Raw genomic sequence first — 27,307 nt, 5'->3', positions numbered from 1 at the left:
ATGGCTCTGTTTCCCCCGGGGGGGGCCGTGTTCGTCCTGCTCCTCATTAGCAGGTAAGAAGGCGATGCTTGGTGATGGTGGATTTTGAGACCCTTCATTAGATAGCTTTCTGGAGACACATCAATACACTATAAAGGCTAGAATGTGTCCCCATTTGTCAAATTCAGAACTACTGAAACGTCATGGTCAGTGACGTAGTGCTGCTGTGTGGCGGTGGCGAGGCAATCCCACATGGTCCAAGCACTGCATACAATCAGCTGCACTAATGCCTGCAGAGGGCATGCAGCGAGGATGATGGGATGTTTTAGTGTGTGCTTTGTCTGCACCGTGACGGGAACTCTCTCCTCCCTCTAGCTGGCCTATTTTTCCAGTGCACTGGATGCATACTCTGCTCAGCTTCGATAACACAACCCCCGACTGGGTAACACATCGCTTGGCCGCAGGGCACAGCAGCCCCTGGCCCCATCCCCATTGGGGATTAACCTAACACAGTGCCTGGATGCACTTATGGCGCCTTGGTAATCTGTGCTCTGGACTGCAGAGCCCCACAAGTCCCACATGAGAGACTTGGTCTCTTCAGGTCCTCTGAGTGTGAAAGGTCATATATGCCTGGACACTGACTGTCCAAAAACCTTGGGAGAACATCAATGTTTTAATGTACAATACATCATGGGCCAGCAGATCGTGTCGGTCGCGGAACAACCGCTCCCTCCTAATCCTCCTCCTCCCACCATCGCCGTCGCCATCGCGTGCGTTCGCTATGAGTCGAGAGGTGTCGTAGAAGAGCGTGAAGAAAAAGGCGACTAAATATACGCCCTTTTTGGTTGATAGATCGCGCTGTGGGGAGGGAAGAGGGCGTACGCCAGAAATCGCGGAAAAGACTGTGTAAAAAAGGCGTACCTCAATGATAAATGAGGCCCCAGGAAGAACAAGAACAAATCAATACAATCCAGACTGGGTTTTTAGGATCTTAGGACACATAGTTGATTACCAAGTGCCATACTGTAGCTCCATACCGAGTGCCATAGTTTGCTCTTTGGGCTGCAATATTTTAGACACACATGCGTACCAAGTGAACCGATACCAGTGCTTATGCACTCCTCCATTGCTTAACACAGATGATTGTGACAACGTTTCAGCAGTCCTCAGCATTCGATCCGTATTTATCTTAATAATATAGTATGAAGTCTTTAGATGACTCCTCTATGTCTGAGAAGAGGCTGTATTGATCAGTTTATTATTCAGTAGGCCTTCACCCTGACCTGTGTTATTGTAAAAGGGGCATCAGCCATGGCTAGTATATTACAAATGCACCAACAACAATGACATTCCAGCAGCCAATGAGCTACAGCCATATACTAATAATATGGTCTATGACCTGAACAGCAGAGATCAGTACCAATACATTGACAATACAAAATGGTTGGCTTTCAAAAATGCTGCCAACAGAGTATGATTCCTGGAGGAGCTGTCTGTCAGTCTGACCTTAGAAAACTTCCTCCTCTTCTGTCTCTGTTGCTCCCCCTTGCAACATCTCAACATTGTTCCCCCTGTCAAAAGAACCCAAGAGTCGGCGAATCAAAGAACGGAGCTGAAGATCACAGCTGTGTGGCTTTTAAGAGATGCTGCTTTCAGAGGATTTCAAAAATGCTCCCCAACAAACTCAGCAACCAGCTGTGGTTTTGACTGCATAGCAAATGAAATGTTCACTAAATGTGCACTAGTCAGGGCTGAAGCTTAGACCAAACACATGCTTAGAACATGTTTTATGCTTAGTTCATATATTATATGAAACTCAGAAGATGAAGTGGGATCAAAGGCATGTAGAATGTACTGTAGGCTACTCCCTTGGCGTGCACCCGCTCTGGCTGTAGTGATTTATCTAATGAGCCACTATTGAGTTGTCGAAGCACTCCATAAGAGGTCCTTTACAAATCCCAACTCTGCATGTGTTAAGTCATGGATTAGGCTCTTATGATGGTAATAGGCTTGTGTCGTGTTACTACATACTGTACCAGATTCTGGCCTAACTTCTTTGCCTCCTTTAGCGATGTTGAAGTCATAAAATCTTTTTTTAGCCTGCTTTCTGTGAGAGGATACAATAAAGAGCACATGTTCCTCTGATAAGCGGTAAGTTTGAGATATCTCATCCCCCTTGAGACAAATTATGCCTAATCCTTTATATAGCATATACACTAGGACACGACTTTGTATCATCTTCTTTCTCTGTGTCAGGCTAGAAGTCACTTGCGAATGGGAATTTTAATGATGATTGGCTCTAATTGTCCTCTGATCTAGGCTACTTCAACCCTATACTATTTCTTGAAGCCTTCCTCAGCCCTTGGGGGAAATCACAAAATATAAAACCATGGAAATAATGGCCAATTATTATACAGTGTGAGCATAACTGATCCAATTGTCTTCAGTTATGCCTTAATATGTGTTATTTTGCACTGTATAGCCCTGGCCATTAGACCAATAACAAACTTGATATTTCACACTGCTCTTAACTTTTTGAGGTTGTTTCAAGACATGCTTGACTACCTTTGTGTATTTCAAGCTGTAGGTGTTTCCTGGCTGTGAGGATGTTTTTTATTGTTGCTAACTTGCTATATTTTGGTACAGACTCACATTAACTGTCCCATTGCTGTCTTTCATACCATGGAAGAAACCATGATAATTAACCTGCTGAATGGGTTTTTCAGGATGATTGATCATTTCCCCCCAACATGAGTTAACACAGTAATTGGAAGGAACGTCTGCACAAGTACTGTAATTATATTCCTGGTTGCCAACAGAAACATTCTACAGTATGTTTGATTAATTAGCTACAGAGGAGTGTGTTATTTTGATGATATCTTAGACTTATCATTGTACAGAGAGTGATTTTCTCTTATATCCACAGATCAGCAAAGCAAGATGGGAATTCAGGGATATACTGTTCGGTTTGGACTAACCCTTCATTTGATAAACCCCTTTCTCCCACACACCACTCCTATTACCTAATAGCTTGCTTCCCCATATCATCCCCTTTCAAGTTAGTAAAGACAGAGGTAACATGAAAATCACATTTACTCAGCTGGACAAGGCTGTCATTGAACTGTGATACATGAATAAAAAAAGTTACAACAAAAGAACAAGAAGAAAAGCACAGAAAACACTTCTTATTTGAACCTTATCTAAGACCACAGTGCACATGATTTCTTAAGACTTGCATCAGCTCTTATACACACACTTGTCATTTCAGTGCAGTAGGCTTTTGGTATCTTTTCTCGGCCTCCCACAATCCCTCACTTGTTTCCCAGAAGATTTACATTAAATAGAATGTTTTGTTTTCTAAACAGGACAGACATAACTCAAAAACAAGTGCACAGTGAACCTGTCATCCCCCACCTATGATGCATGTCGTCAGCATGTACAGTTGTTGAATGTGTAAGTGGAGTGGGCTTTTCTAGTTTACATTTATCTATAGAGCAGGCATAATAGGCCCATCATATTTTTGTGGAAATCCAGCCTCCCCCATAAAACCAAGGAGAAGGGAAGTTGTCTGGGAGAACTTGGGGTGGTTGAACACCAGGCGAGCAGCAGCTTTCTGGACACTGCGTGTCTCCACTTGTGTATAAGAAGGGGGAAATGCCAGGACCAGTTGGGTGTCATCGGCATAGCAGGGATAGGAGAAGCCATGCGAGTGAATGACAGAGCCCAGAGATGTAGTGTAGAGGGAAAACAGGAGAGGACCCAGGACAGACCCTTGTGGAACCCCCGTAGTCAGACTACGCGGTTCCGACATTTACCCTCTCCATGTCAGCTGGTAGGAGTGGCCCGTCAGGTAGGATGTGCAGAGCCCTGTGCTGGCCTGCAGGTGAGGGGACAGAGATTGTCCAGAGAAGAGGAAAGAATAGAGAGGAGAAGATCAGTGGCAGTATCAGAGGGTAGGAGAGAGAAGGATTCAGGGGTGGGGAGGGCGGAGGTGACGGCAGAGGAAAGGTCAGTAGGGGAGAGCAAGCGGAGATGGCTACGGGTGGTAACCATGGAGGAGGAGTTACGGGAGAAGAGGGGAGGGAGAGGGAGTAGGACATGAAATAGTGGTTTGTGCGTAGGAGGAGAAGAAGAGAGGTGAAGATCGAAGGAGCAGAGGAAAGAGAGAAGAGGTTCCAATTTCTCACTCTGGATGTTGAAGTCGCCGAGAAGGATGAGTACGGACCCATCATCAGGGAAGTGCGAAACTAGTGTATCGAGCTCCTCTAGGAATTCACCAAGAGGAGCAATGTTGAGCTTGATTGGATACGTGACAGAGACAGCATGGGATTCAAAAGAGGGCGGGGAGAACTGTGGAATAGAGAAGAGTGAGTATTTCCATGTTGGGGCAATGAGCAGGCCAGTACCACCACCTCGCCTCACAGCTCTGGGAGTGTGGGAGAAAGAGTACACATCTGACAGGGCTGCGGGTGTGGCAGTGTTCTCTGGTGTGATCCATGTCTCGTGAGAGCGAGGAAGCTGAGGGAGGACAAGGATGCATAGCCTGAGATAAACTCAGCTTTGGGCACTGCCGACTGGCAATTCCAAAGTCCCCCTGTCACCACTTGATCTCTATGCTCTCTATTGCTCTCAATCCGGTGGATTTGGTTTATTCCAAATGAACACTGGACCTGGAAGCCCCCCCCTCGCTTCATCTCAGATAAACACGTTTTCATGGTCCGTCTGAGGACAGAACAGGTCCTCCAAATATTAGGCTATTCAGTATATCAGATTCAATATACTTCATATTTCAGTATACAGTATATCATTCGGACCAATGCCAAGTGAGTAAAAAAAAAAACGCTACCGGTAAGTTTAATTTCACACCGCTTCAGTGGCAACTGGTAGTGTGCTGTGTCCTGATTTTAAACTGCAAAAATGCACAAAAACACAAAAATCTTGCACGCACGAATAACACCGCGCACGCACGCTTAGTGAGCTTCGCTCTCCCGTGCACCCTCGTTTTTTTGGGTTGCATGACGCCCCTGCACTGGACATAAGTCATAATGCGCCCGTCAGTATTGGGGATCTATACGGAGAGAGGCCAAGGGGGAGTGGGAAGATAACAGCAAGGAGAATGATGCTTTGATGATTTGCTTCCCTCTGGAATATGTAGAGAGTGGGTCGTATGCCCACCTCCCTTGTTCTCTGTAAAGCGCATTGTGTTGCCTCTGGGTATGAAATGCGCTATACAAATAAAGCTTTGATTGATTGATTGATTGATTGATTGATTGAATGAGGTTGGCTGGGCACTGCTACAGACAGAGTGAGCTTCTGACCAGCAACATGGTCTAACATGGTGTTATGGGAGCCATGTCCATGGCGCGGACGCAAGTTGCGAGGATGTACTACCAAAAAATACGTGGACATACATGGATGGATGTGGAAGTGGAGACCATCAATGAGATTGCCCGCTGTATGGAGGACTGGGATAATTGGAGACAAAGATGGGAGGCCTGTCTGTGGACGACCTGATGATGATTACAAAGGGTTTGCCAACTTTGCTCTTTGTTTGGAAAAAATCATTCCATACTTTGTAAGCCTGAACCAGTCATCCTGCCGCTAGTCGTCCAATAATATGAGGAGGCTAATTCAAGTAACATATAGGGCCGCTCTCTAGAGAAAGCCTTTGATAGGATTCAATGGCCATATCTTTTTCATATTTTATTTGAAATATGTCTTTGGTCCGGTCTGTGCAATATGAATCGGTTCAGAGCTCTATACCGCAATCCTGTATCCTCAAAAGCAACATTCTCTCTGATCCTTTCCCTTCACACTAGGGGACACGACAGGGTTGCCCAGTATCTCCTCTAATATTAATTTTAGCCCTTGAACCGTTGGCCTGTAGCCTGGCTTCGCCAGACCCCAATTCACAAACATGACAAGGGTCTGCAGCTGCTTTATTTTTGATGTTCAAGGGGTATCAACGGTTTCTGATCAAAATGCATCAGGACGCAATTGGATAGACCTATAACTTTTTAGGTTTATGGAAGTAGATCCTCCAAAGCAAACTGGTACTGTCTGGAAGGACAAGTAGTCTTGGAACAAACCAAATCAATTTTCTTAGCCTCTTTATGATACTATTCTAATCCCATTGTTAATTTGGATAATCCACTGATACCATTATCTATTAAGGCCAATTTTTAAATAGGAGAATGGTCCCCTCTGGTGCATACTCAATCAATCAATCAAAGCTTTATTTATATAGCGCATTTCATACCCAGAGGCAACACAATGCGCTTTACAGAGAACAAGGGAGGTGGGCAGACATCCCACCCCTACATATTCCAGAGGGAAGCAAAAAAACAGTAATCACCCGAGGGCCAGATAAGTGAGCTGTAAAAATTCTTCCCTGACCCCTCTCAACAAGGCGATCGAGCAAGCTCCTGGAGTATGTTTGTCTACCGGCTAAGAACATTTATAGAGCAATAAATAACATTAAATTACATTTTCAGAGTAAGAGAGGCTAATAACATCATAGGAGAGACATGGCAAAACATTGGTGTATGTCTGTGTGTGCATAAATGTGCCTGGGCCCAGATAGAGGCAGGGGTTTGGGTAGGGTGGGGGGTAGGAAAAGGATACGGACCCGGGTTAGGGTGAGGGGAAAGGGATCTGAGCCCAGGACTGGTGTATGTCAGTGTGTGTGTGAGTGTGCCTGGGTCCAGGTAGAGGCAGGGGTCAGGGGTAGGGTTGGGGTAGGAAGAGGATACGGACCCGGGGTAGGGTGAGGGGAAGGGGGTACTGGACCCAGGCCTGTATCTCCCATCATGCCCAATTTTGAAGAACCCACTCTTTTTCAGTGGGTGGTAACCCACTGGTTACGCTAGGACAGATCCTAATATACATCAGTCGGGGCAGATAGTGAAGGACGGTGCCATAATGCCATTTGAAGATTTGACGTCTAAACTTAATTTAAATGCTTCTTCCTTCCCTTCCCTCGTATTTGCAGTTAAAAACCATTATCAAAGTTGAGCTGTGGTGGCACCGATACCAAATGTAGGGCATATTCTCCCCTAGTGGCATGTCCAGGGGGTGTATTTGTGCATCAAGCTGCCTCACATTAAGGAATCAGGAGATAGTCTCCTGTCCTATGGGCTACTAGGCTCGAGAACCGTTGGAAGCATTTATCCATATCCAAACGTGTCAGACCTACAGTAGGGACCCTATTTTCACGCTGGGGCTAAGTGCTAAGAGCTAAGAGCTAAGTTTTGTCTGTTGCAAAGAAATATTGATTTTGTGACGGACAAAACCTAGCCCTTAGCTCTTACAGTAGCACTTGGCCCCCGCATGAAAATAGGGCCCTTAGGGTCACTCAGTTGAAAATACATAGAGCATAGATATAAAATACATAGAGCATATATCACCCCCTCCAGATTGAAATGTCAGGCTTTTGCTGGCATGGCCGTGGGGAGAGGGGAACTCTGGGGCATCTCTGTGCTCTGTCCAGCAGTAAAGGTGATGGCTGGAGACACACTATCAAGGATTTTAAACACATCTCTGGTAGTTTTTATATAGTCCTGCTATGTGACCGAACGAACAAACAAAATAACACACACAACCGAAAATATACCCTCTGCCAGCGGTCGCTGGGCGGAGCCAATGAATTGTGGTGAGCACCCCCAGATGGTGAGCTCTGTCATAGTCATAATCACGGTCATCTTTATTTGTTACACGCATATTATTTACAACTGGTCAGGTTGCCCAAAGCGTGGGTTCCATCAGGTGAAAACATGAAGACAACAACTGAGCAGAGGAAGGAAACAGACATATAGAACTCCACTAAGGGTAATGAGCAACAAGAATAGATAATAAGGAAAATACAAAATTAGATATGGAGCTATGGAGATCTCAGTAATTCAGTTTGAGGCAGAAAAATGTCTTGAGCTCTCTCTTGAATGTAGTCCGATCAGGGGCAGTTCTAATGTCCCGTGGCAATGCATTCCACAGCCGTGGTGCTGCTACTGCAAAGGCTCGATCGGCTGTGTGATGTACGAACAACCGCGCGCATACTGTACAGTAACGTAAAGGGGGTCAAATTAATATCCCCCCTTCAGATAGTTTATCTTTAACATGTTTAGTTTGCCTTCAATGGATATTGGGAGTCTGAGATGTCTGGAGCCATGTCTTGTCAATTATCTCATATCCACTCTAGACCAGGGCGTTCACATTTAAACATCGCTGCATGCCTTGGGAATTGCCTTATTGCACAGGATATTATTTTGCTCAATGTGGAGGACAGCAAGGAGGAGATCCACTTACCTACAGACATCCAGACATCCAGCCAAGCCCATTAAAGAAGCTGGTCACACAGCCAATCAATTACTCATGTCTAGTTCAACCAGGAGGTGGCTACATGGGTGCTCAGAGAGACTTGAGCGATGGATCCACATACAGTAACATGACGAGGGGAGCAGCTCATCAGTGCTCCCCTGAGGTCTGACTTGTCTCTCCACTGGTGGAAAACAGAGGCCCTTAATCACTTAGACAGCAAGAGAACTGGGATGTTTTCCTTATAGTCAATATGTCAAGCAGCACTTTTGCCTTTTATTTTTTGCTGCCAACTTGGAAATGCTTCAGCTTAATTGGCAGTGAGAAGCAGCATGTGTGCATTGATGAGGATTTACCTTTCTTCCTGACAATCCCCTAGACAATCAACAAACCAGTCAAGCTTGTTGACTGTAGCTTTTAGGCCTACCGAAAAACAGGTCAGATAAGTCCTATGGTGTCAATTTATCAAATGAAGATACCGAAATAGTTACCAGAGCCTAACTTTTATTTTGAGATAAAAACACACTCTTGGACGATACACCATTGGATAAATTGATACATTTTCTATCTGTTACTTTAGCCTTATTTCCACTGTCATGCCGAACCGATACCGTGCTCAAACCGCGCCGCTCCGGACCCGTGGGAACGGTTACCGTGTCTGTTTCCACCTCTCGGGCTGTTGCGTTCCACTGAATGTTGTTATTGTCGGATACCATGGTAGTTTGTTTTGTCTCTTCACATTTCTACTAAAGAACGGTTCTGCTTCACTCAGTACGGTTAGACAACCGTGCCATGGGAACGGTTCTGCGAACGGTTCTGGGCCCAACCGGTCCCATGTGGAAACACTGTCGGAAAGGTTACCCTGCGTGCTCAGAACGGTTCGGCACGGCAGTGGAAATAAGGCTAAAGTAACAGATAGAAAATGTATCAATTTATCCAATGGTGTATCGTCCAAGAGTGTGTTTTAATCTCAAAATAAAAGTTAGGCTCTGGTAACTATTTCGGTATCTTAATTTGATAAATTAAACTTTCCTATAGCCTTCTGTAACTATCCTGTACTGTAACCGAGGTAGAACCACGGCTGTCTTGGGTAGAACACAGTTGGAGGTCCAGGTTTGTACTCCCGGAGAGCACAGCACAGTTTAGTCATTCTAAACACATGGATCTATTAAAAGGTTGACTGACTGAGAGAGGCAATGTGACGTGTTTGGCAGGAGCTCCTCCCCCGTCTCGGCTTAGGGAGCTGCCTGGGCATAGCATTTAGAGAAGGAGACAAAGCCTCTGACACAACTCCTGAGCACATTTGTTTTCAGTGGCGCTTCGCCTGCCTGCCTGCCTGTCCGCTTTCCTTCCCTGCCTCCGCGTCTTAGCGACAGTGGGTCTGAGAGGGCGTCGTCTCCAAAGTCCCCGGCTGAGCCGAGGAGAATAATCTCTGTGTAAGAGAGCAGAGCCGCTTGACTTTTCCCCTCAAATCCCTTTTCTCAGCCACAAAATGAATATTCTCGGTAGAGGAGAGAGGGAGATGTTTAATTCGACCTGACAGGCGAGAGCATCCAGTGTTTCTAGCACGTTCTCACTGCACCTTGAGGGGACCTTGCCGATGCCATATGTTTTCACCTGTTCCCCGCCTGTCTCTGAGGGACGGATGCCTTTGATGACTTATCCCCAGGCCAGACGTGGAGGTCGGGAGTGACGCTCTATACCGAGGCCTGTGTGCAATGAAAGAGTTAATCTAATTCCCAACCCATATGGAGACGGTATTAAACATTGTTTAGGGCTCTCACGTGATCTAGTGCAGGAGGAAAGTCATTAGTTGCCATTTAATAATGAATGAGCGTGATTGATTATTTGACCTTGCACTAGAGGGACACACTTGCATATCGGGGGCTGTACCCAGCGCTGTGGCCTTGAGAGAGAGAGACTGCACCCCCATCCGTCCATGCATGGCACTGATTTATGCTGGGATCTTATGTGGTCTTCCATTGCAGTTGCACACATACAGTTGCACTGTCTTTTGTGAGCACCAAAACCTGTTGAAGGCTCTGCAGGATTGGAAACCCAATTTGTATGCATGGATTAAATTCTACATTAATTAACGGTGAAGTATAATTCACTGTGTGTATTGAAAAAATGAATAATTCCATTAAAATTATTTATCCGATTGGTGGATATGGATGCTATTGGGAATATTATGGATAGTACATGACTGAGAAATTGAAAACACCATTCTCATCTCTTGGGCACCGTGCCTTGGTAAGCCAGCATGTTTGAGCGATCTGTCTTTCGGCATGTTGAAGGAATGCATCATCCCTGTGATGAAAACACATAAAATCCTATTTCGCTCTCGGGTGATGTGAACATGTTATTGAATGGGAATAGGCGTTCAATCAAATCCTTTCCTCTGTGTGTGTACATACGCGGCACGCACGCTTCCCGCTCCTGAAGCTGCGGAGCGCGATAGCGTTCCACTCGATGTGGGAATCTGAGGGGGAGGGGGGGGGGGGTTAGGGATCGGGAGAAGATGGAAGGGGGAGAGAATGAGCTGGAGATGAGTGTGCCGTTTGTCTGGGATAGAGAGAAAGAGAGAAGGGGGGAGAGAGAGAGAGAGAGAGAGAGAGAGAGACCACGGCCGGGGAGCATGATCCTCTGTGTGTGCGCAGAGGTGGGGGCGGACCTTCGGGGGCCTGTACTGTACAGTATGTCACTGAAACAGGATCTGAACGGGCGGATGGCACCTCAGGGTTGACCCCCACCCCCCCCCCGCGCCCCGACCCCCACCGCGGTTCCACCCCCTCTTCCCTCCATGTTTCTCCGCCCGCGCATCCAGCGGCAAACTGCCATTACACGGGCCACACAGGACACGCACAGGCGCCGTTGCCGTACGTCCCGCCGTGTCGCTGGTCATTTGGGACTGCGTCGCCGCGTATTCTGGCCAATCAGCCTTCCGCCAGCCTCATCAACAGGGCTCGTGAGTCGTGCCTCCCCCTGACCACCCCCCACCTCCCCGCCCCGGACCCCGCCACTGTTGAGTCACTTGCACATGACCTCCTAATGTACTGTACATACGGTAGGACGCACCGCACTCACGCATCACGCCGCCCACACCATATGCACACACTCGCAAGCACACTGTCCTGACTTTGCACTGTCCCGTCTCGTCCCTGCATGCTGTGTAATGACGTCTCCATGTTCTGCACCATGCCCGAAAACAAATTCCTAGTATGTTGAAAAACTAGAAAGGCAGTAAAATAAATTCTGATTCTGATGTGTCCCCATGATTTCGTGTTTTGTTTTGCAGGCTGTATATCACGAGTCAGAGGTGATTGCGCTATTGGAACTCACCGGCCATATAACGTGGAGGCGGAGATCTGTTGGTTATGTCTTGAACAGTGGGGAGGGAGAGAGATAGAATCAGAATCAGTTTATAGCCAGGTAGTTTTTACACATACTAGGAATTCATCAGTTGGTGCATAACACTGATGGATAGACAACATTAGACATAGAGGGTGCAGAGAGAGAGAGAGAGATAGAGAGAGATAGAGAGAGAGAGAGAGAGAGAGAGAGAGAGAGAGAGAATGAGAAAGATCAAGCGAGTAAACCGTCTGACAGGTTCTGTGCCACGCGGTCGTCGTTGGGATCAGTGTATTTTCCGTTAATGCAGAGAAGGGCCAGTGGAATTACACCGTGGGCTGGCGTCCTCCCCGTGGCCATGTCCTACTAAACACTGCTCTGGAGAGGAACTAATGTGTTGTGACTGCTCATGCAAGGCCAATGCGGCGGCCAATTAGCACATTAGGAAGCGATGCGTGGATCCATCCTAGTGCTGTGTGGACACATGTCCATGCTAATAATGTAGCCAACACAATATCTGCCCCCATAGATCAAGCACCTTAAAAAGTGTCCAAAGGCAGTGCGTTGCTCATATTACAAATTGCAAGTGTACTTATGATATTATACTGTAGTAGACCTTTCTTAGCACGCTACGCAGTCCGTCATTGTGTTGGCCGGGGTTGATACGGACGGTATGTGAAAGCTGAGACTTGTCACGTTTCTTTTGGATACTCTTGGTGGTTTTGAAGGGGTCTCGCTCAACATTGAGTCAGCATCCTTCAAGCAGACACATTGCTATTCCTGATGCTGGCCCGCATGGCAGGTGTGTCAGTTCCTGTCAGAGAGCATGCTGGGATTGTGCACTCTGCAGAGCGTGCTTTCATCTGGGGAGCAGGACCCTGGGGATCTGGCTGTGACTGACATAATGCTAATATCCCACTTTCTTGTTCCTCTCACGTCCCTCTCACGTCCCCAATATGGGACATTTGCATGGAGACCCACTTTACTTTGGATTTTGGATTTTTGCACATGAAGACCAGGTGGGCGTTGCCTTTGGTCTTTGGTTCATGGATATCTCTGGGGACATTCGGTGGATCTTCCCCTTTGTGCACAGTGCTCAGGGCTCATGAGGATGGATCAAAGATGATTGGGGCGGAGGGGAGGAGGAGTTTTGGATAGTTTAGGCTTTCCCTCAGGCCGAGGGAGTGTACAGGCATCACTTCGTCCAGTTTATTGAACAGGGACTCGGGGGGGGCGGAAATTAATACATGTTTTATTGTTAAGGCTTTACGAATTGATTGGCGCAGATAATTATCTCAAGAATAATGGCTTAAATGTGATATTAATGGAAATCAATCATCTGAGGTATCATAGTTTCCTAGAGAGAGATTTGTGTTTAGGGCTCTAGGCAAATTCGATTTTGACATGAAAGGCTGTTTCATCTTCAATTCTCCGTCCTTTTTTGATAATATACTGTAGCAGATTGGCTCTGCTAGTATTGTCATGCTATCCATGTCGCTCTCCCAGTAGCAATGATTTGGTGGTTTCCGCAATGCTCACACACATGCACTCACACACGTACGCACACACACACCCACAAACGCAAACACACACTTGTCTGTCTGAGGAGATGTGCGGAGTGAGGCAGGTCATCTGAGGTGACCCACACACTTTCTGTAGTTTTTCTGTTAATGAGAATGGCCTTTGCATCTCAGAATGGTCCACTGGGAAACAGCAGACTGGTTATGCCACTCCAGTGATTTGACACGTACTGTATAGCACAGCAACCAGGGGCGGACTGGCCAGCGGGAGCACCGGGAGTGTTCCCGGTGGCCTGGCGCGCTAGCTGGCCTGGCTCGCGGTGAATGGCCTGCCGCCCCCCGCACGACAATCAGAATTGCCTGTCAGCACCCCCCCCCCCCACCCCCCCCTGCTCAACAACTTGCCGACAGTTTATTATTCACAATCGGAAAGCCCAGCAACAGTACGCTAGCAGAATGTTCCCTCAGGGCCTCTAAGTGGACTGGACACGGTCCGCTGAAAACCCTGGATTGTATCAATAGCTCGGAATTATATGTTCGTCTCCCACCTCATAAATCACTCTATTTCAGTGGCTGTTGCTCTGAATGTGGTCGAATGCACTTTGGTCACTCTGCATTGGGAGAATGGGGAGGAAACGCCAGTCAATCCAGACTATTTTGGTGACTTGGACCAAATTGATGGAAAAGCTTCTGGAAAGTTGTTCACTAAAGTATTGCAAATTCCTTATGAATGGCATACTGTATACTGTACCTTACGGTATTATGGTTGCAAGATAAACAATTGTACTGTAGTGTATACAGTAGCCTAGCTGTCTTTGTGTATCAAATTTGAATACTGTATGAACTTGATTGTGAAAGCATCCATGATTGATCAAGATCAACAACATCAGTGTAGGGCCATGTACAGCCTAGACTTCGGAGGATTACTTAATCATTTAGCAGATATTTTTATCCAAAGTGAATTACAATAATTGCATTTAAGTCAGTGTACTACTACTACTCACCAGAACTCACAAGTGCATCTCCTTTCTAAACAGGTAACTAAAGAGCATAATCTATAGCCTGAAAGCCAGACTCATTGCGAAAAAAAATAGTTTTTTTGTGATAAGTCTGGCTTCCAGGCTACATAATCTAGTGCTGAAGCCAAAGTGCAAGAGTAACAAACTAACATATAATTGTGTTTAAGAGGGAGGATCCTGGTAGTACATCCTGAAGAGGTGAGTTTTGAGCCTGCCGCCAAAGATGGACAGCAACTCTGCTGTCCTGACGTCAGTGGGCAGTTCATTCCACCACTGCGGGGCCAGGACAGAGAAGAAAAGAACCTTGACCGTGTCGATGGGCCACAGGGGCCACGGAGTGACGGGGCAACCACTCGCCCCGAGGTAGCAGACCGTAGTGGTCGGGTGGGGGGTGTAGGGCTTGACCATGGCCTGGCTGTAGACAGCCCAATATCACGGCTAAACGTAGAATAGACAAGTAGAGGCACTTGTTGAAACGGCTCAGTTTCACGTTTTAGCCATGCTTAAACGTAGAATACACGCGTTGGTCAAAACGTGAAATAGCAGCAGAAATCAGTTTTTGATTGTTTTGATTGGTTTTTTAGTTTTGTGGTTGGTTGTTCACATTGGAACACGTGATAGAAGAGGGGTATAGCAAGGCTCAAACGTAGCATAGACACGTTTTACAAGGTAGACCAACTTGTCTATTCTACGTTTATCGGGTTGCAGCTGATTACTATTCTGAAGAAAACAGGATAACACTCACATCTTCATCTTTTGCTCTTTGTCATGCACCCTTTTCACAATGAGAGCTAAAGATGAGTATTGCTCTCCACTGTTAGGACGTTATGGTGCCTCCTAGCATATCGGGCTTAAGAGCGCTTCATGGCTTTTCCCCCAGAGAATGGAGTATTCAGAGCCCACATTATATACTGCTTAAACGCACACGGGACGATGCTATGAATGTAATCTCACCACAATCCCTGGTAAAATGATCATGTTCCTACTGTAATCTCCCATGCCTTTGAGAATGCCTACCAGAGTGAGCTGAGTGAGGCGGAGGGGACGAGGCAGAAGTGTGAAGTTTGTGGAGGAGTTCCAGTTTTCTCCGGACCCCCGCTGGGTCAGAGTAATCCAAGCATGAAAAAAAAAAAAAAAAAGTGTTGTTCTCCTTTCCTGTCTTTTCATCCCGAGTTGTTAGGAGGTGTTTAATCTCAGGCTTAGCACAGCTTAAGTGAACCAGTGCGCATTGTGGATGTCTTATCTCCTCCACCCAGAGATATGTACACAATATAAGAAATAAAAGTGTTGTTGCTGGAACCGAGAGGTATGCACCCAGGATGAATGCACCAAGGAGTAGTATAAATTATTTAATTTCTTCCTTTTTCCCTCTCCTCTCTTACCCCCAGGATGTTGGAGAACGCCCTGCTCAGCGCCGAAGTGAAAGAGGGAGAGATTCTGCCTCCCACAATTCAGAAGCTAATGAAAGGATACAACAAGTACCTCAGGCCTTTCTTTGACAGTAAGGAAAACTGCACATGGCTATGGAATGCGAGATGCTGCTGAAGGGTTTCTTCTGTGTGTTTGTGCACATTTTGTTCATGTGATTATGTGTCTGAGGATTAACATTTAGACTGCATAAAATCTCCAACCATTACCTTTGGGATAGAAATGCAATGCATGTAACCTCATTACTATATAAACGCACACAATTTCCGGGGCACCGCACTACCTCTAAATACACAATAAACACACATTAATCATGCAAGCTGGGGGTTGACTGAGTAGCTCATAAGAGGAGTAGACAGCTGCTATCGGTTCTCTTTGAAGAGACAACTCGGGTTCTGGGAAGTCCTAAGGGTCTCATTGCTCGGCAGTGTAGCCGCTGTGTGGCCGGTCGGAGCAGCCGTCGTACCCGGGGTGAGCTTGCGCTGGGAAAACGTGCCGCCTCTGATCATAAGCTCGCTGTCGTAGCTCCAGCAAATCCCCTTGTCGTCGTCTCTGGCACAAGAGACTCTGCTGGAATGTGATTAGGCTTTGTTTGCTCCTCTGTTTTGATCAGTAATCGCCCAGACGGAGACACCGTATCAGTGTTAAATGCAATTCACAGAGATCAGTGACCTGTGTGGTGAAATGAACCCCATGTTCTGGAGGGCGGCTTGGGGAGGAGTGCGCAGCACATCCACTTTACACACACACACGCACACACACACACACGTAATTTAAATTTTATGATGAACTTAATTCAATAGCGATCAGAAGCGGTGTTATCATGGTGATATACAGTAACAAGCCTGGATGAGTATGAAGGGGCGAGTGTCGTGTATTAATTTGCCTAATTAAGCTCGACCCTTTGTTCTAATCAAGATTTTATTATATTTGTCTATTCTTAAAGTCAGTTTAGGCCAGAAGCAGCATTTTGTGACAAGACAGTGGGCCAGAAAACAGCTATCAAGAGGTTTGTTTTGTAAGGGAGGGGGAGCGCTCCTGCACCCGTGAGAACGCAGATGCCGCAAAAGAAACGTTGAAATGAAATTGAAACATTGTATCAGATAACGAGTCAGGCTAGAAACTACATGGCGTGAGAAACCAGGTGCTCTTCACCAGATACAGTATATAAGACGCAGTCAACATCAGTCGTGTGTGATATCTCTCGAGAGCCCACCGGTTTTATTTTGTCTGTTACTGAGTGTTCCAGCAAATAAAACCTATTGCATTAAGATCCAGTCACCAGTGCCTTTTTGATTCGACTTCAACTACTGAACAAAGAACATTGAAGATTGTAACTAAACCAAAGGCGTCCCTACACGTCACGAGCGAGATACTGTACCAATTACAGAACAGTAGAGCCGGTGCTGGTACAGTCGGGCAGTCCCATCTGTCTGAGCTGCAGAGCACACTGTACCTGCTCTCACACGTTTTCCATTTTCAGCGCTATACTCTACCACTCGAGATTTACCAACATGCTTGCCTCTGGCATTTTGCACAACTGCCTTTGCATTATACAGATCTGCAGTTGGACTCCACACGATAATCTGTCTCTGTCCTTCTATCCCTCTCTCTCTCTCTTTCTGTCCCCCCTTTCTCTCTGTCTCTATCTCTCTATGCACCCCTTTCTCTCTGTCCCTCTCTCTGTCCTTCCCATCTCTCTCTCTCTCTTTCTGTCCCCCCTTTCTCTCTGTCCCTCCCCTCTCTGTCTATCTCTCTCTGCGCCCCCTTCTCTCTGTCCCTCTCTCTCTCTGTCCCTCCCATCTCTCTCTCTCTCTCTGTCAATCTCACTCTCTCTGTCCCTCCCCTCTCTGTTTCACTCTCTCCGCCCCCCCTCTCCTCTGTAGATGGTCCTGTAACAGTGGGTATGAGTTTGGACATTGCCAGCATTGACACCATATCAGAGATCAACATGGTGAGACTTGACACTTCCTGTGTGTTGTTTGATGTACTGTTATCACCTGCTAAAGCACACTCACTGTACACATATTCATCATTGCTCCATTTCGATGTTATTCCTAGAATCCTGGTTTAGAGTTCAGTCTGGATTAGAATTCAAGCAAGGCTGTAGTATGTACGGTAGGGCTGTCAACTGAGCTCAGAAATGATATTCGACTTTCTCTCATAAATATTTTCCGGAAATCTATGTTCGATTATTGGTATTATATAGCCTAATTTTGCATAGAACAAATAACAAACTCCAACAAACAAGTACCAACGGAACGGAAGTATTCAGTAATACCCATTTAGTGCAAACGGGACTTTTATTAGGCCTAAATGTTAAATGGTAAATTGACTGCACTTATATAGCACTTTTATCCAAAGCGCTTTACAATGGCCTCTCATTCACCCATTCACACACACATTCACACACCAATGGCGGCAGCTGCCGTGCAAGGTGCTAACCTGCTCATTGGGAGCAATTTGGCTAGGGGAAGTGTAGTGCTGGTCCACTTGATCGGATTCAGTGCTTGCCTGCTGGCTGATAGACATGGTCATTTGGCTGTTTTTTGGCCATGTTGAGAAGAATGAACACTAACGTGTTTTGGCTGATTAGAAGATGGGCGGGACTCGTGACGCGCGCTGCTTTGCGGTAGCCTAGGCTACTAATCTACATTTTGAAGATCGGTTATGCATTTTTTCCCCCCAAAGTCGACAACTAGTCGAAGTTCGAGTATTTATTTGAGCGCCCTTATGTACAGTAGATCGTTGTTTTCCCCTTAACAACGCTACAGGACAACAAACAACACCGCCAAACGTGTCCCCCGTGTCACAGAATTGACTCCACGTTTACCACAGAACCATTCCACCACCACCCCCTGTTTGTGACCTGTCTGTGCAGGACTACACGGCCACCATCTTCCTGCGCCAGCGCTGGACGGACGAGCGGCTGGTGTTCGAGGGCAACAAGAGCCTGAGTCTGGACGGCCGGCTGGTGGAGCTGCTCTGGGTGCCCGACACCTTCATCGTGGACTCCAAGAAGTCCTTTCTGCACGACATCACCGTGGAGAACCGGCTCATCCGCATCTTCCCCAACGGGACCGTCCTCTACGCGCTGAGGTAAGGCGGGGACACGGGCGAGCGGACTTGAGAAGCTTCACGCCGTTAAAAACCACGTGAGATGACACGGTTCTTTGGTGCCCCCTCTGGTCGCGATGAAAACTGCGGAATACTAGCAGTACCTAGCATACTAGCAGTACAGTGCAAGCAAGTAAAATAATCAATTCACAGGGTCTCATGGAGTCTCATGTCGCGAAAATGAGTTTTTGGATCTTGTTAAGGCCAATTCCTGAACTATTAGCAGAAAATCTTGACTATTTAACTATAAAAAGATATGTCATGCAGCTTTAAGCCACAGTCACTGAGAGATTGCTTGACGGTGGGTGTTTTTCCGCTGACAAGTCCTCTCAGCGGTGGGCTTCTGAGGCGTGCTGTATGTGCAGAAATCCTCACTTAGTTGTGTATTTGACTGCAAGCTAGCAGAACTATATCATAAGATGTTGCTGTGTAAGCTGAAGTGGAGCAGTAGCTAGACAATGGCATTTTGTCAGTGATTAGACAAAGCTGTCTGGCTGTGTTGAGCTCCTATAGGAGACTGCTGTACGGTCGCTGTCCGTGGTCCTAGCTGCTCCGCAGGTGCTGAACGGACAGCAGGCTTCTGCTTGTTGGTTGACTGCTGCTAGTGTTACCAAACAATCATCAATGACTATGGTTACACTGCATTGCCCTGGGCCATAATTGTGTTGTTTGTTTGTTTTATGTTTGTGTGTGTGTGTGTCTGTGTGTGTGTGTATGTGTGTATGTGCGCACACACGTGTGTGTGTGTGTGTTACTGCATGTCTGTCTCCAGTATGTCATTTTGACTAGTGTTCATGATTACTTTCGGCGTATTGAAGCTTTGTGGAAGCTCATTACTGCATTCAGTTTATAGCCTCTAATGCATATGCTTACATTGTGTGTATGACTAAGTGTATGTGTGCACGTGCGTGCATGTGTTTGCAAACACGTGGAGGTTCCCTCAATATATGGAGACGCGCAGCCTTGGGACTTCGCTCTGTCAGAACGGCGGAGCGGACGAGTGCTGGGGCAGAAGGAGGTGGGGGGGTCGGGCCGGGAGGAAGACAAGACAGTGGGGTGAGGGCAGAGAGAGCAAGACAGGGGAGTTGGGGGGAGGGGGGGTTGAAAAAGACATGGAGCACCATGGGGCATTGGGGGGAGCAGACAGCAGCTGCTGCTGTCGGCCGGGGGGGACGCGGGGGAAGCGTGCTGAAGTGATGCCGCTGGAAAGCTGGACGGATGTTGACCTGCTTTTCCTCCCTCCCTCCCTCTAGGATCACCACCACGGTGGCCTGCAACATGGATCTGACCAAGTACCCCATGGACAAGCAGACCTGCACGCTGCAGCTGGAGAGCTGTAAGAACATAGCGCGCGCACACACACACACACACACACACACACACACACACACACACACACACTCCAGCGTCGGTGCGGGCGGCATGGAGGCACGTGTACATGTGCTCGCAGACAACACAGACCTACGCACGCACATGCCTATGATGCACAAACGCACACACACACACGCACGCAAACACACACACACGGTACAGTGTGTGAGTGCTAGAGAGTGAGAGAATGAGCGAGGGAAAGAGAGGGGGATTAGGTAAGGGAGACTGAGGCGTGTAGGTGTGCTTGGCACGACTTCTATACCGCGCAGAGAACTAGGTCATAGTCGTAACCCACGGCGACACTGTCTGTCCCTCTAATCCTTCGGCTGGCACCGAAACCCTCCTAATGCCAGCCTCCCGCGTTTCACAATCAGGCATGCCCCGTCGCCACTAGCGCTCCTGGGTTACATAAGCTGCATGGAGAGAGCGGGCGAGGGTGGCAGAGGAGGAAGCATTACCGAAGTCTCTCTCTCTCTCCCTCCGCACCACGCTCCGTAACGACAGCGAGGCGGCCTGAGCGAGGGCTGGACTGATCCCTGCCTAGCCAGCGGCCGCCAGACAAACTAGAGCCAAAGGAACTCAGTGCTACGCGGCACTGATTGCGCGGCCAGGTTTCCTGCGGCACACCCCCACGGTCCCTCCCCTCAGTGCTGAGCAGGAGGGGAAGCCTACGCCTCCGTTCGCCTACGCCTCCGTCGAACGTCGCATCAAAAGAAGGGCGTCGTCGTTCCCGCGTATTTCCCGCTTCCGTGAGGAGAGAAGAGTCCGAAGGAAAGAGGAGCCGAGCCCCGCCAAGCGTTGGAAACGGTGGTGAAATATTTAGCAGGGCCTGACAGGAAACAAGTTGTTTCACTTGATCGTTTCTTTGCTAATGAGAGCACAGTGTCGGAGGGGGGGGGGGGGGGGGGGGGGGTACGAAGAAGAGATTTGGGTTTGAAGGTCCCGCGGCCATCTTAAGTGATGTCTCTTGTCTCAGGGCCCCCGTGCACATTTTAAACGGTGCACTTAGTAGGTTATAATAAAGTACCTTCAAACAGCTCCTGTTCCCGAAAGTTAATGTGACTTTTCTGAGCTGCCGACCCATTCACAGTTTTTTTTACTTGTGATGAATTAGCACATCGGCCTTGACCCGGAAAAAAGTCAGGCAGCAAAATAATGAGTTCCACTAGTAAAACACCAGAAGCAGACAAGGAAACTACAACAAACGACACCGAAGTCCCTGGTGTTGTTCGTCAGTGTCCCTCTGCTCAACACATTGCTCATTTTGGTCAATAATGTATGTCCTCTTAGATGCATGAATGCTGAGTCCCGGTGGAGCTGCTTAAGAGAGGGAGAGGAAGCCCCAGTTAATGAGGATGTGATGTTGCAGAGACAGGCTGTGGGGAAGTGCTTGTGTTCCATAGGAGTTTTCGCACCACTTCTTATTCTCTAGCTCCCTCTGCAGGTCGCTCACAGAAATGCTCATAATGACTAATCCGCTTGATGATTTTAGAGCTAGCATTGCTATCAGACACACTAGTCAAAACGTGCTACAGCTGTCTCTGTTCTCTATACATATCATTGTGTAGTGCACCGTACACCTATCTTATAAGTGACATCTACACTGGGGCTGTGACATCCTATAAACTCCATTCGTTTCAGAGGGTTAGGTAAGGTTTCACAAGCTAAGTGAAATATGCATGATTAGCTCGTTATTTCATGAGCCTGGAAAAATAATGTGTCAAACCCTGATATCCATGGATATTTCCCTTTCACCACCCGCTGTGAAACATCAAATGAACATTCGGCTGCTTCAAGTCATTCAGTCTGTCTGGAATGTCTGCCTGCGTATGAACATCAGAGGAGTGAGCAGCCATTATGACTTGAATAAAACATTGACTAACTTTAAAAAACCGCGTCGCACACCAACAGCTCATCAGCCTTTAGTCCTCACGACGATGACGGTGTGCTATGCGGATGTTATGTAATGCGCTGGGCTGTACAGTATGAATGGACTGGTGAATGGGAGAGTGAGACTGACATACTGTAACAGGACATAGAAACCGAGCCTGGAAACAGCCTGCTTCTTCGTACCCCCAGCGCTCAGCTCCCCGCTGTGGGAGACCGGGCCTTTTGCTCAGCTGGTCCCCCGCCTTTGGAATGCCCCCCCCTGACAAGACCACCACAGACTCTGTATTCTTAAAGACCTACTAATTAAGAAAAGCTTTTTGCACAGTATGTGTATATATTGCATATATTAATTAGCGCCTCCGTTTTCTTTATGCTTTTGAGACTCACGGTGGGAAGTGCTCACTGTTGCTCCCTCTCTCCCTCCCTCTCTCTCTCCCTCCCTCCCTCCCTCCCTCCCTCTCTCTCTCCCTCCCTCCCTCCCTCCCTCCCTCTCTCCCTCCCTCCCTCCCTCCCTCCCTGTATAGGGGGCTACAACATCAACGATGTGATGTTCTACTGGACCAGAGGGAACGATTCAGTCAGCGGGCTGGACACTCTGCGCCTGGCCCAGTACACCGTGGAAGACCACTACACCTCTGTCTCAGAGGCCGTCTATGAAACCGGTAGATACAGAATGTGCACAGCGCAGCTGTCCTCGAGGACCCGAGCCTTTCTATCCTTCTGGTGTTTCTATTTTTCACTCCACTGAGCAGCCTCGAGATATATATGAAAAGGTTTTGGGGTATAATTTGTGCTAGCGGCTCACATTGAGACCACATGGTCTTTGGAGGAGCCAGCCTAGTCTAACTGCGGCTCCCCTCTCCAGGCAACTACCCCAAACTGATCTTCCACTTTGAGTTGAAGAGGAGCATCCTATACTTCATCCTGGAGACCTACGTGCCCTCCAGCCTGCTGGTGGTCCTCTCCTGGGTTTCCTTCTGGATCAGCCAGTCCTCTGTCCCTGCTCGCATCTGCATAGGTAGGCTAGGGGCCGAGTGGCTCTCTCCCACTGTACCACACTGTTGGCCTGGTGAGACCATCCTGATCTCACAAGCTCATATTCACTCACTCATCAAAGCCGGACAGATAAACGATCTAGCCAATCCATGTTCTATGAAGACATACTGGTCGAATTTAGCCCATGATAGACGGCGATAGACAGATGGTCCAATCACCTGCCAAGTAGTTTTGAAAGTGCCTTCCCTTTTCCAGTTTCCAACGAAGCCTTCCCTGATGGTTGAGAGGAACAAACCATCCGGCGAGTCAAGTTAGGCCAACAGTGTGTTCAAGCACACTTCGTCTTAGCTCGTCTGTCTGACCGTTCAGTTCAGTTTTAATCTTGCATAGCCAGACCCATCTCCACACTTCGTTTATGCTGTGCCAGCGCTGGAGAAAGGTTTGGCTGGACTCATTACCATTCGGGGATAGGGGGGAACAAAGAAATATCTGCGGAGCGGTTGCTAGGTTGTTGTTGTTTCACATAGTCTGGACTGAATCTGATTGGGTGGACAACAGATTTCACCGCCACTGATTGGGCAGTAATAAACGAATGACAAGGCTTAATATCCCCAAAACCTACATCCTTTGAGTCAGACTAAATTCATTTTGAGAGCAAGCAAAATTAAAATGATGGTAGATTTGTAGTGATAAAGTGTAGTGATTTCCAGAAGGGTTCTTTAGAAATGCTTATACATAGAGTAATCTGGGTAGTTCAGTAGTTAGTACTTACAGTAAATGAAGTGAGTTTGCCGACACATGTACATCTTGAAACGATCCTAATCACATTGTTTGCTTCATATAGTTTCGAGTGACCGTACAGTTGCAGTTACAGTATCATCACGAGCCCAACGGCTGTGTGTTCCACGAGAAGGACCGTGAGCGGCCGTGGTTGCCTGTTTGTCCCCAGGGGTGACCACCGTTTTGACCATGACCACGCTGATGATGGGCGCCAGGACCTCCCTGCCCAATGCCAACTGTTTCATCAAGGCCATCGACGTCTACCTGGGCATCTGCTTCAGTTTCATCTTCGGGGCGCTGATTGAGTATGCCGTGGCCCACTTCTGCACCCTGCACCACCCAGACTCACACCTCATCATGGTGAGCGGCGCCCGTCTGTGTCACCATACGGTCTTTGTCACCTTCGTCATCGCTGTCGGCGTCGTCATCTACATCCGAGTTGCGGTGCAGTTGACATATTTCTCATAACCATCTTCATCATTATCATCTTTACCATCATCATCATGATCATCATCAACAACAACGTTATCGTCACATCGTCATCGTCATATCATCATCTCTCCATCTTTGCACAGCAAAATAACTACACTAAGCCTACAGACGAATAACCATATAGTTCCCTTTACATTTACAGTTGTGTTACTGTTTTGTAATCTGCGTCTTCTGACTTTTACATTAAAATAGGGTTAAATGCATATGTAGTGTACCAAATGCAGATGTTGTGTACTTGCAAGTAATGTATATCATTCACACAAAATATGATTAGGATGGTCTGTGCATCTGTTCAACTGATCAAGCTCTCCCCCAAAAATCCAAACAGACATACAGTACAGTTTATGGTTCTTTGTCTATAGGCCTCATCGTGGTATCTCATTCACGGTGACTTAATCAACCCCCCCCCCCACGCTCCTCATGCTCCCGAGAATGTGACTTCAATCGGATAATTTCCTACACGTTTCTGATCATGTTCAGTTGGAAAGCATATAACTTATACGTGAGATTCGTTGTATGTGGCTTTTATGAACCAAGATGACCGAAATGTCTTCTAACTAAGACTAAGTTCCACTGATTGTCACACACCTGAGTGTGTGAAATTTGTTCTCCGCATTTGACCCATCCCCTGGGGGAGCGGTGACACGCTCGGGAATCATTTAGTGATGTAGCCCCCCAATTCCAACCCTTGATGCTGAGTGCCAAGCAGGAAGGCAATGGGTCCCATTTTTATAGTCTTTGGTATGACTCGGCTGGGGATCGAACCCACAACCTCCCAGTCTCTGGGCGGACACTCTACCACTAGGCCACAGAGCTGCTCAACAAGAATCTGAACCACCGAGAGGAGGCCGCGACAAAGCCTGGCAGGTGCCTGAACCGGCTACTCAAGAGGTGGTTGAGGCTCATGCTAATAACCCCCCCCCTCTCTCTTTCTCTCTCTCTCTCTCTCTCTCTCTCTCTCTCTCTCTCTCTCTCTCCTACGGCAGTACGGCCGGCAGATGCGCGACTTCGACGAGGAGATGAACGGCGTCGTCACCACCATCGCCAGCAACTCTGGCCGGGCCAAGAGGCGCAAGGACGCCTCCGCCGCCGAACCGTCCGCCGCCACCGCGTCCCCCGAGGGCGGGGCGGGGGCGGGACCCTCCAGCCCCACGGGGGGCAGCGGCGAGCCCAAGCCCGAGCGCCACCGCCCCCCGCCGCCGCCGCCGCCCGAGGAGCCCCCCAACCGCTGTCTGAGCGCCCTGTCGCTCTTCCGCAAGGTCCTGCGCTCCGTGAACTGCTGCCACATCGAGAACCCCCACTACATAGACAACTACTCCCGCGTCACCTTCCCGCTGTCCTTTGTCGTGGTCAACATGCTGTACTGGACATACTACCTGTACTTTTAATGGATTACAACACATTGAGGTGTATATGCGTACGTGTGTGTGTGTGTGTGTGTGTGTGTGAGAGGTGGTCATTCATATCTGTGATTCATATTTGTTCATATAGGACTCAGTATGTGTGTATTTTTTCAACGGAGTGCGAGCGTTTTTGTACATTCACGGTCGTGAGGGATGCAGCCCAGTTTGGGTGCCTCCTAAGTAAGATCATAATGCTGTTATGTTCATCATTCCACTCACGGGAGTCTCCTCCCGTCCAGGAGCTGGACTGTTGATAGGTGGATTGATTGAGATCTTTATTACTTGTCGTCCAGATTGGCTGGATGCTATGTGACGTGTATGACTGAGCTCCTGCAAAGGAGTGTACCATTTCTCCGAGGACCAGGTTGTCCCAGGTCGTCCCTCTGTCTCCGTCCTCTCTTTCTTTCACCGACTCTCTCGCTCCCCCCTATTTCTCTGCTTCGCTTGATATATCTCTCTCTCCCTCCTCTCTCTATCTCTATGGTGTTTATTGCCAGTATAAATCCAGTGGCCTTGGCTCACTCTACCACATTATGGAAATCGACTAGCAATGAAAGCCACTGTAAACACGTTCATATCATTTGTCATCACCACACTTCTCTGCATCACAATGTTTTACAAGGTAGATGACCACCAGTGGCGGCAGCACCTTAACTGGACAGACAGAAGGCAGTAGGGCGTGACGATCCAACAGCGACTGGACAGACAGGTAGCTTAATACAGTGATATATGCAGTATTCCTCAATGGCGCCAGTAGTATTTTCACTGTGCTTTTGTACGACATGCAGTGTTGATAGTAAATGCAAGTATCTTAATGTAGTGTTGATGTTTTAGGGGATGGATATTTTGAATAGGGATCTGAAGGTGACAGCGTGACAGCAGGATGTCATCATCAGTTTGCTCTTCCGATAAAGCTCGAGCTAACATGACATGTCTCTTCCTGTCTCAATTTGTTTCCTGATGTGTGAGCTTATGGTGATAGGATGAATGTGATATATTACAGATAATATCTCAACAGAACTGATAACCAAAGTACCAAAGATTTCAATTTAATTTGTAATCATTTTTTACTCATAGTTTCTTCAAGTAGGCTATACTGTAACTACAAATACACCTTGAACTGCTCAACTGTAAGTTGTTATAACGTAACATGCTAAAATCATCCGTGAAATAGTGATAGCCTGCCATCAGCATGTGAAAGGAATATTTCAATATCACACTTCCTCGGTTCCATACTATCATAACAGTTACTTTTTACTTTCTTGAATATCGTGAATACTAAGTGCATTTTTTGCTACATATTTTCATCAGTGACTGTAAAACCATAGAAGAAACAGATTTGTTTATCTGACAGATGAAACACTGACTCTAGCCATGCATTAATTAACAGTGTACATAATATAAATCTATGTCTGCAATTACTCAACTAATGGTTGTTTACATTTCAAAACCAGTTAGTTGTGTTGGTCATATTTGACCCTGGGGAGTATTCCAGAAAGCAAGCTTAGTGAAAGCGCTGAGTTTGCTAATCCTGAGATTGAATTGAATTAAAGAGTTTTCACTAAACCTGCTTTCTGGAATACCCCCCTGGTGTTGATGTTTTGCTTTGCATCTGTTTTCTAAAGTTCTTCTAAACTTCTCATGTTTTCTC

General features: G+C 47.3%; 1 protein-coding gene across 1 annotated transcript; it reads left to right on the top strand.

Annotated features, from left to right (window-relative positions):
* On the top strand, positions 1 to 25,641 carry LOC311325837 (gamma-aminobutyric acid receptor subunit pi; the record flags this gene model as incomplete). Its single annotated transcript, XM_084458628.1, has 9 exons — positions 1 to 53; positions 15,568 to 15,680; positions 17,494 to 17,561; positions 18,489 to 18,706; positions 19,978 to 20,060; positions 22,510 to 22,647; positions 22,851 to 23,003; positions 23,931 to 24,121; positions 25,240 to 25,641. 9 exons carry the CDS (start codon positions 1 to 3, stop codon positions 25,639 to 25,641), a joined length of 1,419 nt encoding a protein of 472 aa, XP_084314754.1.
* Between the last annotated feature and the right edge of the window lie 1,666 nt (positions 25,642 to 27,307).

Source organism: Borostomias antarcticus, assembly GCF_949987555.1.
Source record: "Borostomias antarcticus genome assembly, chromosome: 25".
NCBI lineage: Eukaryota > Metazoa > Chordata > Actinopteri > Stomiiformes > Stomiidae > Borostomias > Borostomias antarcticus.
The sequence above is the reverse complement of the archived record's forward strand: the minus strand, read 5'-3'. Positions and strand labels throughout refer to the sequence as shown.